Source organism: Anabas testudineus, chromosome 2 (assembly GCF_900324465.2).
Source record: "Anabas testudineus chromosome 2, fAnaTes1.2, whole genome shotgun sequence".
Classification (NCBI taxonomy): domain Eukaryota; kingdom Metazoa; phylum Chordata; class Actinopteri; order Anabantiformes; family Anabantidae; genus Anabas; species Anabas testudineus.
Window position 1 is genome coordinate 32,971,069 of NC_046611.1, and position 19,685 is coordinate 32,990,753.

Consider the following 19,685-nt stretch of genomic DNA (forward strand, 5'->3'; position numbering starts at 1 on the left):
TTATTATTTAACTTTACATTAAGAGCAGCCAGGATCTTTGTAGAAATAACTTGTCTTTGGTAGTGGCTCCTTTGGAATTGTAGTCCCTTGATGTTCTGTGCGCAGAAAGCCCAGAAGAGGCAGAGGGAGCAATATGTGGTTTCTTTGTAGCACAGATACCATACATTACCTGATTAATTGATCAACAAACTGGTGTAATATGGCATAAAACTCTAGACTGGGGCTGGGAGTGCTAATAATATTGAGTGTACTATCTATCACCAGGACAAACAACAGCTTTCCTCCCCTCACTTCAAGGACTTTTATTAACTCCCTGATGAGAATTCACCTTTCTCTTTTCCTTTCATTTTTTCCTCAGTTTCTTCTTACTCCCATCCCTCAAAAGACATTAAATAACCTTAGGGCAGACAAATCTCTGCCCTCAAGTCTTTTTCTTCTTCTGCTCGATCAACATCAATACAGTTAGGGATTTGTCAAAGTGAAATATATGGGCAGATTAGACTGAGCAGGACCCTAGGAATGTAGCAGTTCCTATGTTAAAGATTCCTATTGCATCCCAAGATTCATTGCTGAGAAGGTGGGCCTACATCAAAAACAGAGGTGGTGCAATATGGAGAGCCTAACTAAGAACTATTAAATGGCTACTGGGACACTTGCTGATTCACTAACAACATGGCACTCCTCTTCATTTGAATGGACCAAAAGATTAGCAAGCTAACCTCCAATGATGCACAAATCCCAGTGTAATACTTCTACCCTCAACATTTTCTCAGCAGGAAAATACAGACATCTGTAGTATCAGTTTACCCAAGCTGTAATGACTTTCATATCTGACAGATAAGCATCTCATTAGAGAGAGAACAAAAGGAATCCAATAAAAAACAGTAATGATTTAGAGTTAATCAGTGTCAGAAGGGGAAAAAAGAAACTCAGACATTTCTATAAAATTCTTGAGCCATTATTTGCATTCATCAGAACTGGCATCAAGATAGTTGTATTGAAAGTGAGGTTGATGAGGCTCGACAATAAAATATTGACTGGCAGCTGCAACTCATGGGCAGAACAACAATGTAATAATTACAATACACACCAAAGTTTAGCAAAAGAACTTATTTTGGCCTGAAAGTCTGACCAGTTTCTTTACAATGTGGCTGCATATAAATATATATTTTTACACCCTAGCAATCTTTTATTTCTAAACATTATTTTTCATTACACAGAAATACAGTACACCTATTTGAATTGCATTCAACTAAGTTTATCTTGTTCAGTGCACAATGATGCACCATTTACATCATCAAAAAGATATTTTTCTGTCTCAGGAATATGTTTAATGATCCATCCCAAAGATTACCTCACTGTGGCAAACAGTGATGGATACACAATTGCAAAGAGAAGAACAAACCTATGGAATACAAAACCACCAGGGTAGATAAGAGAGGGTATTTTTGACAGTCTTTGGCTGCCTACACAACTTGACCTGATGTGTGCTATTCATCACTAGTTGGTACTGATAATATCAAATATCACTGAGAAACTCTAACATATGTCAGTCATGTATAATACATTCTTTATTAATGTTATCACTGCCACAAATGCAATGTCAAATTGAGACTAAAATTGAAGTGTTCAATCAAAGTGTCACCCTGTTGACAGCATCTCATAGAATAAAATTATTGGGTTTTTTTTTTGCTTTTGGTTTAAAAGAAGTTAGTAAACATACACTCCATTCAACATGATACATCTTCATATATATCACAGAAAGCAGAAGGGTTTATAAGACCAGCAGTAAATACCTCATAAATCATCATCATGAACATTCAGGGTAATAATACTTCAGTACAGTGGAGTAAATAAAGAATTTTTTGAAAAAGGAGAAAAAATAAATTATGCAAAGCTCCAGAGCCACTTTAATTGTTACATTCATTTATTCTCTAAGGTAGATTTAGAAGAGAAGCTAATCAGTTTTGACATCTTCTGTGTGAAAGTTTGTGGTTTGCTAAGTTGCTAAAGAGAGGGGAGCACACATACAATAGCTGTCTCTTCCTTCTATTTTATAATCTGTGATGTGTAGATGTGAATGCAAGGAAAAGGCCACCTAGTTTCAGCTCACATTATGCAATCATCATATGGAGGTTTAAATATTTTGACTCAAATCTGCAAAAGAAACAGGTAACTTAGAAAACAGAAAGAGTGAATTTATCAATTTCATTAAGTGATAACAATAATTCCCAAAGCAGATGGACATAATTAATGCAGTTTCTGCTCGACCACCAGAAAGGGAATCCAAATCTCCCAGTGCAAAATATAATGTCAGAGCCCCCAACCTTTAAATCCCTCAAGCTATATTTGTGAAAACAAATACCTTACCTCCACGTACTGAATTTAATGTTGATAATCTATGAAGCACCTTAAAATTACACCTTTCTGATAAACTAATCAAGAGACATTATTATCATATTGTTGATGGCAAAAGGTCCACAGCCGAAAGTTAAGACATGCACACATACCCAGATACAAACATGCACATATTTCTATCTTTTCTATCCCTGTCTAATACAAGGGCATGTCAATATGAAGCTACACAGTGCTGTGCCTTGGGCAAAACCCTGACAGTGGCATGTAATTTTTACATGGAGTCTTGTTAGTGAGGTAAAGCTCTTGTGCTTGTCTGTCCTCCTTGCCTGCTAAGTGTTGTTGCAGCTATGCTGTGCAAAAACTCTACCAGGGGTGAGACACAGAGATGGCTTATAAAAATCCAATAAAACAGTAAGAGAAAGAAAAAGACTATGTTTTTTTTTTATTTTTTTCTATTCTGCTTTTTTTCCTGAGTGTGGCCCAGCGATCGTTAACAGGCATTAACAGGCATTTGTTATTGTCAAGTGGCCTCAGTGTAATGCCGCAGGTACTGGTTTCCAGGGACACCAACCCCTGAGAGGTATAGGAGGAAGTTCTCCTGCCATTCCTCCAGCCTCAAGCCACCACCAGCCGATTATCTCCTTCCTTGCGGAACTCATTATCCACAACCTGCAGTGTCAATCAGCACTTTCTGTGCTTGGCCAGAGCTCTTTTAACTAGAATCTACAATTTGACTCATCTTCAGAAAAGCATTTAATAATTTAAAAAGAAAAACCTGAAACCTGAGATCCATCAGTGAATGTGTAAGATAAGGTAACACCTGTTTGGTTCATAATATGGAATTTGTCTCCATATTAATACAATTTTTAATGCACATTTTCTTTGGTTCTACAAAGACTTTGCCTCTTCTAGTTCTCAGTGAGACTTAACATCTAATGCACATTTACTTTATTTGACAAGAGCTTGTGCATGCTGAGACAAGATGCTGCTAATTAAAGCAATATTCCTCATGTGTAAAAAGGCAGTTGTACATATCTCTTTTATGTATGAGGTAAAGGAGATATCTTGGTGAAAGATAACTCCAAGGTTTCTTACAGTATTACTTGAGGGCAATGGTATTTAATCTAGAGTAACAATATCATTAGATAACATGTCCCTGAGGTTTTTAAGATCAAACAGAATTACATCTGTCTTGCCTGAATTGAGGAGTAGAACATTAGAGGATATCCAGGCCTTTATGTCTTTTAAGCATGCTTAAAGTTTGACTAATGGATTTGTCTCATCTGGTTTAAAAGATATACACAGCTAAGTGTCATCTGCAAAACAATGGAAATGTATGTTTGTGTTTCCTAATAATGTTGCAGAAGAGAGACATATATTAAATGTGAATGGGATCGGTCCAAGCACATAACCCTGTGGAACTCCATAACTAACTTTTGTGAGCATAGAAAATCATTCATTTTCATGAAAAAATAAGAATCTATCTGATGGATAAGATTTAAACCAGTCTAGTCCCGTTCATTTAATCCCACTGATATGCTAAAGTCTGTGTATTAAGATTCTGTGATTAGTAGTGTTGAATGTAGTGCTAAGATTAACAAAGCAAGGAATAAAGTATTCATCGATTTAGTCTGTGTGCCATTTATTCATATTAAAGCAATATCGGGTACACACAAGAACCTCTCTCTTGCTCTCTCTCTCTCTCTCTCTTGCTCTCTCTGTGTATATGTGCTTTATCTATGTGCTTGTATATCAAGGAAAAACTTTGCTAGTCCTTATAAAACTCTTAGCAATTAACTCAGCATGATCTATGGGAAAGAAGCAATCTAAGTACAAGTGAGCTATTGTACATGCAAGTCCATCCATGTCAGTTAGCTGGGATCTGATACATATTTTCTTATGTTATGTTATGTTATGATTTTTCACTTGTAAGTTGCTTTGGAGAATTAACGGCATACTGGGCTCAACAGAGCCTTTCTGAGAGTCTTTGTCAGCCTGGCTACAATGCTGACAAAAAGCCTAGGGTTGTTTTTATTTGTGCATGAATGATAAATAATATGTGATCTTAGCATTACAGAGGGCTTCTAATATATTATATATGTGATCAAACTTTCAATCCAGTCATCTTTCAAGCTAGCATTTGCCTGATCAACAAATGTATTTCACAACGGGTTCTGGTAGATATAGATATAGATAAAGACAGAGTCTTTTATCCAGCTTCATCCCAAAGAAATAGGAGAGAAAAAAAAATGCTTGTGAGAAATGGTTACTCACAGAAAGAAATATTTATCGGTGGTATCCCATCCTACAGATATTTTTTTGTTTGTTTGAGGTATTAGATTTAATGTGTATTTTTGTGTGTGTGTGGAAGAGTCAAGATTTTAAAATTTTCAGCAACAGAGCTATTCCTGTCTGATTAAAAATGGTCTTTCTGGCCACATAGACCAAACAGAATGTCTATCTGTAAGTTCTTGCATGTGCATGTAATTTTGTGTTTGGACTTCAATATGGACAAAAGCAGCATTCATCCATTTAGTTTGTGTGCAAATGATTACATTTTATGTAATCAGATAGACACGAGCATCTGTCTCTCTCTCTCTCCCCCTTTTTCTGTGTGTGTGTGTGTGTTTTGTCTATGTGCTTGTATATCAAGGGAAAGCTTGGCTTGTCTATATTTCAAATACTCTGCAATACAAAAGACGAAGACCAACATGATTGCCTTTAATGTTTCACATGAATCACTGAGTGTGTGTGTGTGTGCGTGTGTGTGTGTGTGTGAGAGAGAGAGATGTGTTGGTGGTGGAGCGGTTTACATCCTCAGAGAAACATTTCAAAGCCTTGACAACCTGAATAAAGCTTCTCATTATAACATAAATAAACAGTCCAAATACATTCATACATCCATTTGTTAAAATGTATGAAAGCAGCAAGGAGGGAGTTCCTGAAGAACAATTTACTTAGAGACACTTTAGTGGCCACTCCCACTTCATTGAGGGATTGTCCACACCTGCTTGGAGTATATAAAGACTTGTTGACTTCCAAGATGGCTCTTTCATTCTCCTGGAAGGGGTGCATGAAAGGATGAGGGAAGAGGGATCTCAGGAGATGTATGGTAAGAAAGAAAGAAGGAGTGACAGTAATTGTAAGAAAAGCATGGGATCTCAGGGTTAATATGAACATCACAAGTAAGGTTAGTTAACCATAGACACTTCTCTTCTGTCCACAGGTTTGTACAGTTAAAACTGATGGTTTACATTTAAAAACTACAAGAAATCAAATAGTTATATTTCCAATTAAACATGATGCTAGATAGATTACTATCTGCAGTTATGTGCTACATTCAGATGAATAATACAAATTAAAGTATAATCATAACACTTTATTGATTCCAGCAGTATAAAGTAATAAGTAATTTAAACAATTAGATATTAATTATTTTTTTGGTTTATACCCTAATCATGCCAACAAATATGCTCTCAAAACACTTTTTCATTTAACTTCATTCATTTTAAACTCAGCTTAATAAATTACCCTTAACAAAAGAATATAAAGGTTAATCCGTATACAGCACTGTACTGCTATGTCTCCCACAGTATATATACTCCCTGAATAATTATTAGTTAGGAAAAATCTGCGAGAGAGTGAGTCCCTGAACCCTGCTGTTTTTTCAAGCCTTTAAAATGATTTTGTGAATTAAATGGGCAGTTTATTGGATCAGATCAACACAGAATGCTTAAAGGCACATTATTTACTTTTAATAATGATAGTTTGTTGATTTACAATGTATTTATCTGTTAATTTGGAATTTATCATAAGTAATTGTTGACTGTAAAATGCCGGTATTTTACCGTAACTTTGAACTTTGCAATAAAATTATTAATGTGTTATACAGTTGTACTATGTTTAGAATTGATATAGACTGTATCTGGGTTTATAGTATATCTGTTATTTTAAATAGTTTACCTGTAAATAGACAGAGTTACAATAGATTTTAAAATAAATTACCGTAAAAAGGTTTACAGTAAACCTGTATTTTTATAGTAATTTCATGTAAACCAAACCAAGTATAAAATGTACGGTTTCTTATTAAATATACTGTAATGTACCATACATTTTCAGCCTGTTTTTTGCTGTGAAATTCTGGTAACAACAGCTGCCGGTATTTCACCATAAATTACACAATTTTTTTTTTACAGTGTAGTGATTAGCCTCTCCCACAAACGGCTTTAATTTATCTGGATGCAAGTTGGGTTTAAGCTGGTCATTCTCTAAAGTCTGGTTTAAAGAACTGACTGACACACAAAATCCTCATTTAAATACGGCCGCCTCCAACTTGTACCTGTTGTCAAACACACAATTTGTTTTTGTAGCTCACCCACAAAACGCCCACAGAAACAGTTGTATTTGGTGCTAAACAAATAAAACTAAATTGAATTGAACCACCGTTACAGGTCTCACAATTAAACGTCATGAAAATTCCACACCCCTTCCCCCATAACACCCGATGCCACCTTGGGTCTGACACAGATGGTGCAGAAAACTTGCCTCGCCTCTGACACTACCTCTGGAGGCATCTTAAAGGAGAATACACATGAACACCCTGAATGTGCAGTGTACAAGGGACCTGTGTATGTTCTGTTTTGGCACTTGACAATAAAATAAGATACAAATTAGAAGGAACTACAAATACCCCCACTTCCTCCTTCAGTTATATCGAACAGGGTTTGTTTTCATCCTATGTCTGACCAAAACAAGCATTTATTATTTAATAATATTGCAAAAGACATTTTTGGGTCATTTGTACAGTAAAAAAAATAAAACTAAATAGGAGTGTGCCATTCTCAGATTCTTGCATTTGTTCTTGATATTATCTTATTATTTTGAAACCCGCCAGTCCTCTGAGAGTCGCCTCATATAAGAGCAGCCTTTCTCTAATTGATCAAAGCGAATTGGGCCAGAATGAAAAAGTTGAAAAAGTAACATCAAAGGGGAGTCAAAGTGTGAAAAACAAATATCAAACAGAGGGAGGAATCAGGCAGTATCTGTTTAGAGCGTCAGTGCTGATGATAAAACGAGATACGACGAGGAGTCCTCAGTTCCCATTGGTGCGTATGGGTGTGATTCCACTGGGCTTGGGTCATTAGCAGTCAAAGGCCTGGTAGAGTATAGAGGGTTGCATTGCTCCACTTAATTTGAGCTCTTTAATAACACTCTTTATGAATTCAGTCATGTTTGCAGCCCTCTGCCTTAGACACAGTGTGAGAGACATTGGTGGATCTCATTTCAGGCCAACAAGATTTCAGATTCAATTAACTTCATCGAGCAACACCCCCTTCTCTTCACACACACACACGCACGCACACACACACAAACACACACACACACACGCACTCTCATTTCAAAGCACTGCATGATCATTCTAAACCTAATTACTGCAGGGCTGTCTAATGCAGTCCAGTGCTGCCCAATCACATTTGCGTTGAGTGGCCAAAAGCAGAGGATATGTACAGTTGGACAGTCAACCCCCCCACCTGCACACACAAACACACACGTACCCCTATCCCCCAATGTTTGTACCTCTCTCATCTCTCACTAAAGGTCACAGAGCATCCTCTCTTCCTGTTCCTTATTCCTTCCTCTCAGCCTCTCTGGAAGCCTGAATGCTTCACCCTGGCAGCCATTCACAGTGACATTTATTTTTCTGATCTGTGAGTCTGTCGCTGAAATTGTATCTTTCAGTTGTCATCTCAGAGAATATTACTCAGGAACCTCAGTATGAGGGACTGTTGAAGGAATAAAGAGCAATCCAGCAGCTTGAACATATTTGCGGTCATCTCCAAAAAATATAATATTGGATATTGGATTGGATATTTAAGATTGCAGTGCAGAATTGCACTTTTTATTAATGGTATTTTCACATACATAACATAGAAGACAAATGTTAAGTGGCCCAGAGTATTGACATGTGACTGACAGGTCAGGTCCTATGAGACTGATAAAAAAACATATTGGCTTTAGCCTTGACTTTCAGCTGTGAAAGCCCCATTGTTAAAGAGGTAAAATCAACATAAAAACCTGAGAGCTGTCTATGGGAGAAAATGTAAATAATTTTAAATCTGAATAAAGAGGGAAAAACTGTTCAAGGGATCACACAAACATTGGAGAAAGCCAATACAACACTTTGGAATGGAATGAAAAAGAAAGAAAGCACCAATCCTGGCACACAGGGGAACTTATACAGGTCAGCCACAACAGCAGCTGATGCTGGTGTTAGCAGCAGACTGAATTCAGAGGTGTACAGAAACATTTTATCTCGTACTTTATGAGGAAATGCATTTAAACTTACTTTTATCATGCAACAGGACAATGATTTGAGCTGGCAGTCATCCAAAAAACTCAGAGGACGAACATTGGACTAACCCAACTGAACATGCATTTCACCTGCTGAAGATGAGACTAAAGGGAGAAGCTCTCATAAAAACTAAATACAAAGAAAAAAGGAACAATAGCTGAAGCAGGCAGCATGAAAAGCAATGTCGGAGGGTCATCATTGCAAAATATCAGGGTTTATTTAGCTCACAGCTATCTTACCCTAACCCTAACCCATTTGATACAAATGGTGCTATGTTGCTTAGCATATTGAGCTGTGTTCTGAACTTTTGTCTCTGTTTTGATCCTAAACCCAAATGTCTTCAGTGTACTCTACAGCAAACAAAAATTAACCAGCCATTCACAGTGACATGTGCTTTTCTGACACCAGACACAAAGCTTTGCTTGCCTTAAATAGACAAGGATTTTGTTGTTTTACTGTTTTTTATCTCTTATCACTGCACTCTGTAACAGCGACGATAATCTTCTCAGTGGGGGACTCTGTTGTTAGTTGTCTGGCCCCCATGCTGAGCCTCCCTGGTACATGACTGGCAAAGAGTAATAGGATACCATATTCACAAGGAGTTTGAAGTTCAATCAACAAAAATGACCCCTTTAAAGCCGGGGGATTGTGCACAGGCTTTGAAAATGCAGGAATTTCTTCTGAAAAAGATGTTTTTCCTGAGAAGTTGAAAAAGCTCTCTGTATGGTACCCTCAATGACATGATATTCCTTTTAGCTGTGCAGTCATTTGAAGGTGATATTGAGGTATGATTTTGCACTTGGCAAAGCTGCCAAAAGCTGTCAGAGTTCACTATTGCGCTCCCTCTGAAATATGTATCCACAGCGGAAATGTGTGGCTCACTTTACTTTTGACCACTCCACTGGGATGTAAAAGGCCTGGGTCAGCAGCATAAAAGTGTCCCTAAAGCTGACGTCACTTTGTTGCTCACACACTTCAAGGCAGTGAATGTTTGCTCACACTAAAAAATTTCTCCCATCACTGACCACCCTGCTGATCTGATCTTTATTCCGACATCACCATCCACAATCCATGATATGCTCAATTACTTATTTCATGTAATTCTCTTACTGCTAGATTACTCATTTACTTCACATTGCTCTGGCTATCAGGCAGTCTCCTGTACAGGAGGTTCAGGTCCTGTTCTTGCCTTTACTATCAGCACAACGACATTATGATAAGTGAGAAAGAAAAAGAAGAACAATTATCATTTTCTCACAGATTACAGTCAGCAGATGTCAAAGCCCACATGTGGAGGCAACTAATTGCTGCCTCCAAATCGACTGTGGTATAATACTCCAAGAATATGTGAGAGTTTGTGTGTGTGTGTTGGGGAAAGAGAAAGGGGGGAGGGGTGTGTTATAGACATGAAGGATGCATATTGATTCAGCAAACTTACTCTTGGCTGTGTATGTATTAAAATCATGTTGGTATACTAATGTTCAAAGCAGCTTACCCATCATCAGCTATTCATGCCCACACAATGGCATACATTAGTTGTGGGGGTGGTGTGGACAATAAGTCATATGGCAAGAAGACATGGACATGCTACCTACCTATTATATATATATATATTCTAATATATTCATGCATGCGCCCCCCCAACACACACACACACACTGGCAATCCCAGCACGCCTCCACACAACCTAACAATAATACAGACTGAAAGATAGAAAGCATCCCTTTTCAGCTTTCACTGCCTTCCTTCCCACTCCACACTCCTTTCTCATTGAGTGGGGCTGCATTTGCAGGGAGGAGCAGGCAGATGAGGTCCCAGGGGTGATCAAGGGTGGGAGGGTGAGTGGAGGAGGGGAGCTTTGCTGTCACATCGAGCTCCAGCATCGGCTGATGGCTCAGTGTGAGGCATGCCACTTATCAGATTGGTGGGGGTTGGGGATAAGAGTATGTGTGTGTGTGGGTGAGGAAGCACCGGGGGGTAAGGATGAGATGCCAGAGGCCATTAACAGTCTTTTTGATTATAGTAACACATGCAAATATGCAGTAAACATGCATACACACGCAAATTTACAGGCACCCTAAAACTGCTTATGCTTACAGCACCACAAAAAATCTAAAAAAACAAACAAAGAATAAAACAAACAAACAACAGCAGTCCTCAATCTACCCTCCAGACAGATAGTAGCATGGTGCAGTGACTGTTAAAAGCTCCCTTCTTGTTCGCCGTCTCCTTTTCCTTTTCTTCTCATTGACCCTACCCCCACCAATTCCCCCACACCCACCACCCCCCCATTTGGTGCCCCAGTTCACTTCAGTGCACATGCTCTCTTTCTCCTTCCACTTTCACCCAACCCACACCTCACCGTCACTCTCCTTTTCAGCCCAGCCTTACAATTTTGCAGCTGTCACTCGGTATTCTCGGAAAAACAGTAATCTCGTCTTCCAAAACACATTCACACACATATATTTAAGGTATACATGACATCAAAAACATGCTAGATAACATTCTGAAGACTGCAAACATGTGGTGAATTAATCTGTTAAAATAGAACATTTTGAAATACTTGACCCAGAATTGGGCTTTTTTGTGGTTACACACAACATGATCAAACACACATGACCACATCAAGGGATGGAGATGGTTCTTTGATCGAGGAGGCAGATAAACAACACCTCATTAGACATGTTGAAGGGAGTGTTTCGAGCTGGCGCAGAGACACCATTGTCTGCTAGCATGCTAACAGAGCTACCATGATAACAGAGCCCTTGGCAAAGTCCCAGTGTCTCAACAAGCCTGATAGAACTGAAAAGGCATTCTCTCATGTTATCCATTAGAAAGAGGATAAATAATCACACACAGAACAATAGTTTGAGGAATAATGCAGTACCCTGGAATAGGAATCTCATATATTTCACTCGATGCAGACACAGACACAGTTATACGAGGATGCAACAGACATCCTTGTGCACTGCAGTTTCTTTGCTTTGAGCTTTAAGGAATCAATTCTCTTCCCATCCCACATTTGCTCTTGCACAGTTTCAGTCATTCAGTCTTGCACTGACAGTAATTATCACACAGTCTCTCTCTTTATCCTCCCTGTCTCTTTCTATATTAGACCAATCTCTTTTCCACTGGCTCTGATGTTAATGCACACCCAATCAGGCTGTCCATTAAGCAGACGTGCACTACAAATTGACCAGGCCATTCAAAGTCATGCATGCAAATGAGCTCAAATTGTAGCATGCTACAAACTCACTAAAATCTCCTTAGGGGGAAAACCCGAGTGTAAAAGACTTAAGAGACTTGAAAAATGTAGGAAAAAAGTGAGTGGCTGCCTGTCCATTTTATGTACATGAAAATCAAGCAAAAATCAAGCATTATGGAGGATTATCCCAATTAGGATGTATTGGTGATGTTTTGATACAAGGGTGAGACAGTCACATGTGAAACCTGTAAATGTAAATTCTCTCCGTGAGCTGTAAGTCTGAGAGTGTTCAGTTTCTGTCAGCCAAAGTCATTGTCATGCACAGTAAAAGTTCTCCACTCTGAAATCATTGTCAAAACTTTTGCTAGATTTGCTAAAAGTGAAACACAAAACAGATCTACCACTTTCTTCCTCCTTTTTGTCCGCTAGGCATTTCCCATCACTCAATTTTTTTTCTTTACAGAAAAGTTTCTTATTGTATCCAGTGGGACGCATTCATTCTAACCTCAGTTTATTGCCATCTCTAACTTTCTAAACCTGTTAAGTGGATTGTGAGACAATGGGAAGAGAACAGAAAAGGACAGTGTAGATGTGTGGGTGAGAGAGCTGTCACAGCCTTAAGTAGAAAATTGTTTGAGGTATCAACAGGGAGAAGGAGAGCAAGGAAGAATGAAAGACAAAGCATGAGAGTCAAAGAGACGTGCTAGATCAGGAGGCACGGGGATTGGGCTTAAATGCATTGAGCAGAGGGGAGTGTCGGCGAGCCCTGCTCTATGCCAACTCTTAAGTGGCAGTGGCACTCAAAGATAATGAAGAACAATGATGAGGCCACATGCACAGCTAAAATAACCGTGTAGCCACCATTGGGCTGAGCACACAGTCACTCAGAAAGGCTTTAGAGCTGCTGACTGACTGGTACTTGTGGCTCAAATTTCCACTTTCATTTCTTAATCCAGGACACTTCTCTGAGGGTATCCACATGTCTGGTGTGAAACATATTGTCAGTCTCAGCCATATGCGCCATTATGCCCATCTAGAGATACAAAGACATTTGAGTAAAAAAACAACAACCCACAAAATAATGGAAGATGCGTGAGCTTCCTGTGTTCTTTAATCATAACCTCAAAACACACTTGCCAGCTTTTTTGTGCATTAGCAAGCTGTGGACCTCGGACACACTAACTAATCCCATTAAACAATTTCACATGAAAACAATAATATCCCACACCACCCCCACAACTAATGTATGCCATATTCAAATGTGCATGCAATTTAAATAATTAATGTGACTCCCTCACTAATTTTCCTTGTGACAGTTATGCTGAATTTGGATATCCAGTGGATGTTGGTTTCCCCCACTAACTGTCCATTAGTTTTCAGTGGCAATAGTGTTTTCACTCTAAAAGAACACAAAATCAGCTAGTGGCTGTATCAGGTTCTTACTTGGGGTATATAAGGTGATAAGATTGTCCGATATGAAATCATTAATCTAGAATGTGTGGTATTAAAAAATTCAAGAAAATAATTGATTTTATTATATCTCAGCTCCCACATTATTATTCTTAAGAATCCTGAGTATTGTCTGCTGGTTGACAGATGTTGAGTATGTCTGGATACAAGGACCACACATGAATAAACCATGATAGCCTTGTAAAAATAATCTGACTCACCAACCTCCCCCATTTCTACAATAAGAAGGGATCCTTATTAGCACAGGCTACAATGCATTTAAATTCTGTATGATCCAGTGGTTATTGTATCTACCTACCTGAACATCTCGCCCAGGCCCTTTAACACTCCTTTCTTGGTTTTACTCCTGTCCTTGTCTTTCTCCTTCTCTTTATTCACAGGTTTCTTCTTTTCCTTCCCTCCAACTTTGTCCCGATCATTGCATCTGTTGTCTCTAGATGTGTTGCTATTTAGCCCAGGGCCCATAGCTAGGTCTCCACTGGTGGACATTGACTCACGACCTGATCGGGAGCTTCCCTCTGTATCCGCGTCCACTGGAGTAATTATATAAATGGGACAGAGAGGGTGTTAAATATAGCAATTAAGAGGGAAAGAATGTAGCAAACAAAAACACAGGGAGAGAAAAACGTGGGTCAATGAAGTCTGACAAAAACCTTAACTTCTACTTAACTCACCATAGATCACAGGAGGCACACAACATTCAGAGAACAACTTTTATTTCATTCACAAAGCCTTTTAACTTTTTAAAGAAATGTTGTGTCCTGCAGGGTGGAGCAGTTTGAACAAAACACACTAAATTTATCAGCCTCATTACAGCAGAATATATTTGCATTGTACACCCTTTGAGAATAGTATTCAGCTGAACATATTTTCACTTAGCTGAAGCCTAAAGTTATTTCAATGTGTACATTTCAAACGGCTGTGAAGAGAAATTTATTTTTCCCTTTTTCTTTTGCAAATCTCTTGCAAAGTTCTAATAATAGTTTATGAGTCTGTAGCTAATTTTGAACCAGACATCAAACGGAAACCAAACTCCTTAGGTGATGTAAGGTTGATTAAACCCAAAGTTTCCATCACATCTAATCAGAAATGATGTGCAAAATGTAATTAATCTGTCAGTAATTATACATTGAAATAATCTTGAAAGAGGCTCTCTGGGATCTTAATTGCATATGTGGGGTGCTCCACAATTGGAATAACTCCCGTCTTTGCTATAGTATATCTTTGAGTCTGAAGCAAGAGCTAGATGTCCTTCAGACTACATCTTATCAGACTTGCATGTCCTTGTCTAAGGTGGAGCTGAAAGTGCTTATGGTAAAAAAAGAAGAAAGAGAGGAAACCGTGGTGGAAGTCTGGTGCTCTATATGGAAGAAACAGACAGAGAGGAGTGGCTACATTCACATTTCAGTAATGAGCAGTGGTTTTCTCTTGTGATCTGTGAATTTGTCTCTGAAACTGTATCTTTCAGTTGTCATCTCAGAGAAAATTACTCAGGAACCTCAGTATGAGGCACTGTTGAAACAATAAAGAGCAATACAGCAGCATGAACATATTTGCAGTCCCCTCCAAAAATATTGGACATTTAGATTTAAGATTAATGAGATGTAAGTACAGCTTTTATTTGATGGCATTTACACATACATAAAATAGAAGACAGTCTTTTGTTAGATGAACCAAATTTTAAGTAAAAGTATTGACACGTGACTGACAGGTCAGGTCCTATGAGACTAACAACAGCTCAAAATGACACTGCTTGAATTTAGCCTCGCATTTTAGTTGTCTCCCATTGTTAAAGTGAATAAATCAACACAAAAACCTGAGAGCTGTCTATGGAAGAAAAGTAATAATAATAAATAATTTTAAATCCAAATAAAGAAAATAAAACTGTTCAAGGCATTACACAAACACAGGACAAAGCCAATACAACACTTTGGAATGGAATGAAAAAGAAAGAAAGGAAGCACCAATACTGGCACACAGAGGAACATATACAGATCAGCCAAGGAAAACAAGCAGCTGATGCTGGTAGTAGCAGCAGACTGAATTTAGAGGTACACTTTGTCTCCTACATTACACAGAAATGCATTAAAATTGACTTTTATCATGCAACAGGACACTAATTTAGACTGGAATCATCCAAAAAACTTAGAGGACAAACATTGCACTAACCAAACTTAACGTGCATTTTACCTGCTGAAGATGAGACTAAAGGGAGAACCCCGCATAAAAACTAAATAATAAGAAAAAAGGAACAATAGCTGAAGCAGGCTGCAGTAAAAACAATGTCAGAAGTTTAGACTTGATGAAGTTATTGCAAAATATCAGGGTTATCTTCCCTTCCTTTTCTCCACCTACACCCAGAAAGATTCGGGATGGGTAGGACTTGTATTGCTCAATCCACTGCCAGAGTAGCCCCCACTTACGAACAACAACCACAGAAGCAGCAGTGAGCTGTATCTAGGTATTTAATTGACTGAGATTAGCAGGAGTTGTAATATTTTTACTGTGTAATAATGCAGAGCTGTAATCCAGAGCACACAGGCTTGTTTGATACAAATTTGTTTAAGGTTCCTACAAAGGCATCATAATAAGCTTGAATGAAGAACAAGCAAACAAACATCAACAAAAAACACTTTAAGTCTCATTGTTATAATTAATGTAAATAGAATTTAGTTTTGTCATATTTCTATTTATTCTGAGTCTTTAAAATTAAGCAAGGAGGAAAAAAGACTTTAATCTCAAACATCAGCAGGGGCATTGATTAAAGTGTCAGGAGACTGAAAGATAATTTGCAGAGACAGACAAACACAGGAGACATTTTGTCACTTTAGTGAAACTCCACCATGAAACATTCCTGCTTTAATAATCAATCAACATTTATGCTGATCTGTCAGTGAAAGTTAAGACGGACAAAATTATTTTATCCATAAAAGGGATTTTTGCCCTGTACTGCACCTCTGTCTACCCTTTTCCTCTTCCCTTTTCTATTTCATCAAACGATGCAACACAAAGTAGCACAAGGGGAAGTGCATTTTTCCCAGCAAGATATCTTGTGGAAACACATTTTCTTTAGGTGATGCCACATTCTTATTTTATGTAAATAAAAGTCTAGGAGCAGAGGAAGGCAGAGGCTTATCTGCCAACTTTGACTATTAACCTCAGTGACGAGCACAGACTGGCTGCTTTTATCTAAATTGAAAAACAGAGTTATTTGAATATCATGAGGGAGAATGCAATATACCACGGCAGGGGAAATAGGTTGCTTTCCCCATTTTTCTTTGCAGAGATAAGACTGTATTTAGTGGCATGCCAACAGAGCTTATGAGGACAAAGCGTTTCAGGCAAATCATTTCTTCTTTTTCAAATGTCTCCCAGCTCTTTTAATGGAATCTGCTAATGGTGAAAAGAAATTTATATCTGGTGATTACTCTTGTGGCACTGCATTGTTATTACCTGTGGCAAAACATAAGACTGCTGTCTCAGGTTATCCAACACCTGTATTTTTGTATTTTTGTCCTCAAACATCAAGGAGCAACTTATATATTCAGTGCAACGGAAGGTGACTTTTTTCTTCTTCGTCTTCTTCTTCTTGTCCAGAGGTAAACATAAAATAAGATGGTTTCCATTCCAGTTAGGTACACAGCAAAATAAATGTATGGAACATTGTCTGGTGTTGTGTGCAAAAACAAACTGGTAGAGATAGCAAAGACCTGTGTTTCATTTCTAATAATGAATGATGCATTTAAACACACAACTTGATATATGTGGGTAAACAGCAGAAAATTTACTGTAAATGCAATATGTTGAAAAACACATGCTGCCATAGTCTATAACAATTGTACTCAACATGAACTATGTGAATATTAATGAGCATAAAGCCTAGACACTTAATGCTTTTGTTCTTTGTCACACAGATGTCTCTTCAGCAAGCAGGGGTTCCTATTCTAGTTCACTTGGAGATGAATCCTTTGATTCTGAACAGGCTCTGAGGGAAGTAATAATGAGTTGACCTATATTACACTGACTGAATTTCTTTAGACTCAAAGTTTTTGTATTGCAGGGAAGTGATTCAGAATAAAGTGCTGTTTTACAAAGTACAATGGATGACATGAGTAAATAATTACACACTCACGTGTCTCTATGCTGTTCTCTTCTTCTGCTGCTCTGAAACCAGATTTATCGTATGATTTGTCAATTGCAGCCCGGAAGCTTTCATTGCAGCCACGGCTCCTGATGATGTGTGAGGGTAGCCTGCTAACATTAACCTCACGATTTTGTGTTGAGTCAAGAAGAGCCTTCTGGATACTTTCGAGGGAGCTGGACTTTTTCAGGCCCAATGAGGGTCCGACTTCTTGTTCTGTAGACCCTATATTAAGAAAAAATAGACTCATTAAGGCCAACAGTCTAATGGTGTGTGACAATAACTACCCTACAAAGTCAATGTACAACCAATCATGACAGAGCTCGCTGCATGTCAGTGAACCATTTACATTTTGTTAGTTTTGTATGGGGTAATGTTATGTGCCATATTTTAGAAGAAAAGAAAAAATAGGGGTCTGGTAATTTACATAAAAAGCAAATGATGCCATTGCTGGGCCAATGAAGTGTGTGGAATGAGAAAAGAGTACTGTATCGTTAGTGAAACAGTTTCCTGTTGAGAAATATAATTTAACCTTTGTACTTGTGTCCACAGAGTTAAATTATGTGGCTGAACCATAATTAATATAAATGACCATATCAAAGGCAATAATACAAAACACTAGAGTTTGAAAAGTGTTATGTTAAAATAGAATTAATTCCTTTTTCTCAAAATCAGTCTTATGCTGATTACCCTGGTGGAGGCAAACCCTAACATTTTCCATGACATTGGCAATGAATGTACTGCTAGCAGCACAAGATAGCAGCACAACATGACCATATGGTACAGTATATGGGCAATAAAAAAGACAAGAGTAGTGGCCACACAGAATGCTGCAAAGATAGCCAATATGCAAAGTTAATGCAAGTAACATGAATTGTACGCATGATAGAAATGATGGTACTGATGATACATTCTGAAAGCAGCTAATTAGAATATCTCACATATATCAAACATAAAAACAACTTTACAGTACTACCAGCTGTGCAGAAATGGTAACGGTAAATGTTTAACAGTAACCCACTTTAACACTGGATCCAGGTCCCAGACAGCTGGAATTATTTTTCCAGGGTTTGTTTCGGGTAAGTAAGTGAAGCTAGACTCAGGTATTGGTATTTAATTTTGTTAGGGATCTTTCATCAGTTCCTCAGAGCTATTACCTTCGAAACCAGCTGGTAAACAAAAAGCCTGGTTGATTGTCTGTCTCGTGTATTCTACGTTGAATTTGTGTTTAAATGCTGTGCTCCCCAACATTTCTAAATATGTTCAAGTCAGGCCTTGTTAAATTGTATACTTCTGTAGTAGAACCTTAAACCTTAAACCTTAATGTCAGTTAAAGTCAAAGGTGTTTGGTTCCATGCTGGTAAATGTACTGTTATGTATGTAAAATGAAACTTTACTATGTATTACTAATGTCTAAGGGGTAAAAAGCTATCTGATTGCAGGATCACAAGATTCATTTTACTGCATATTTTCTAAGAGGAGGGACCATTTCTGATTGCAATGACATTTTTCCTACAAGATCAAGAAAAAAAGTCAATTTAATTATTTGCTTGGAAGGATCAATCTTATCACACATAAGATTGTGTGATAAGATTTATATATATATATATATATATATATATATATATATATATATATATATATATATATATATATATATATATATATATATATATATATACTCTATAAGGAAACATAGGTGCAGATCCAGCATATCAGCATATCATACAGTTTTTTCTTTTGTTCTGGATAAAACTCAAGCTCAGTACAAATGCCATGTAAATTTGGGGTTTTTGAAGCTTATGAATAAATCCTGCCAACAGCAGACACACAGAAGACAGAGTGCATGCTTGACATAATGGGATTGCAAGTTAGAGCTGCACAGGATGCAACAGTTCAAAGGAACACAAATTACATCTGCTGTACTCGGAAAATATTCTTCTGCACAAACCCCTTTGCTGCCATTGTTCTAGTTAGTGTGGTGAATGACTGAGAGAAGCAGAGAAACAAAGAGAATGTGAGAGCAAGGCCAAGAGAGACAGTTTGTCCATAAACCTCTGCTGACTCGAACCTGTGTTTGTTTTCATCCCAAGCAGCTTCAGCTCTCCTAGAAGAGGTTAACTGTCTGTATGCCAGTCTATCATGCGATTCCTATCACA

The 19,685-nt window shown here is 37.9% G+C and overlaps 1 protein-coding gene across 4 annotated transcripts in view; it reads right to left on the bottom strand.

The window, feature by feature from the left end:
- LOC113163487 (partitioning defective 3 homolog) overlaps positions 1 to 19,685 on the bottom strand; it is a 306,697-nt gene that overhangs the window by 77,843 nt on the left and 209,169 nt on the right. For all 4 annotated transcript variants that reach the window (XM_026362165.1, XM_026362164.1, XM_026362163.1 and 1 more), the window contains 2 exons: positions 17,518 to 17,751; positions 13,684 to 13,918 (listed from right to left, as the gene is read on the bottom strand). In XM_026362165.1, coding sequence (XP_026217950.1) covers positions 13,684 to 13,918; positions 17,518 to 17,751 — 469 coding nt within the window. The remainder of the gene's footprint in view (positions 1 to 13,683; positions 13,919 to 17,517; positions 17,752 to 19,685) is intronic.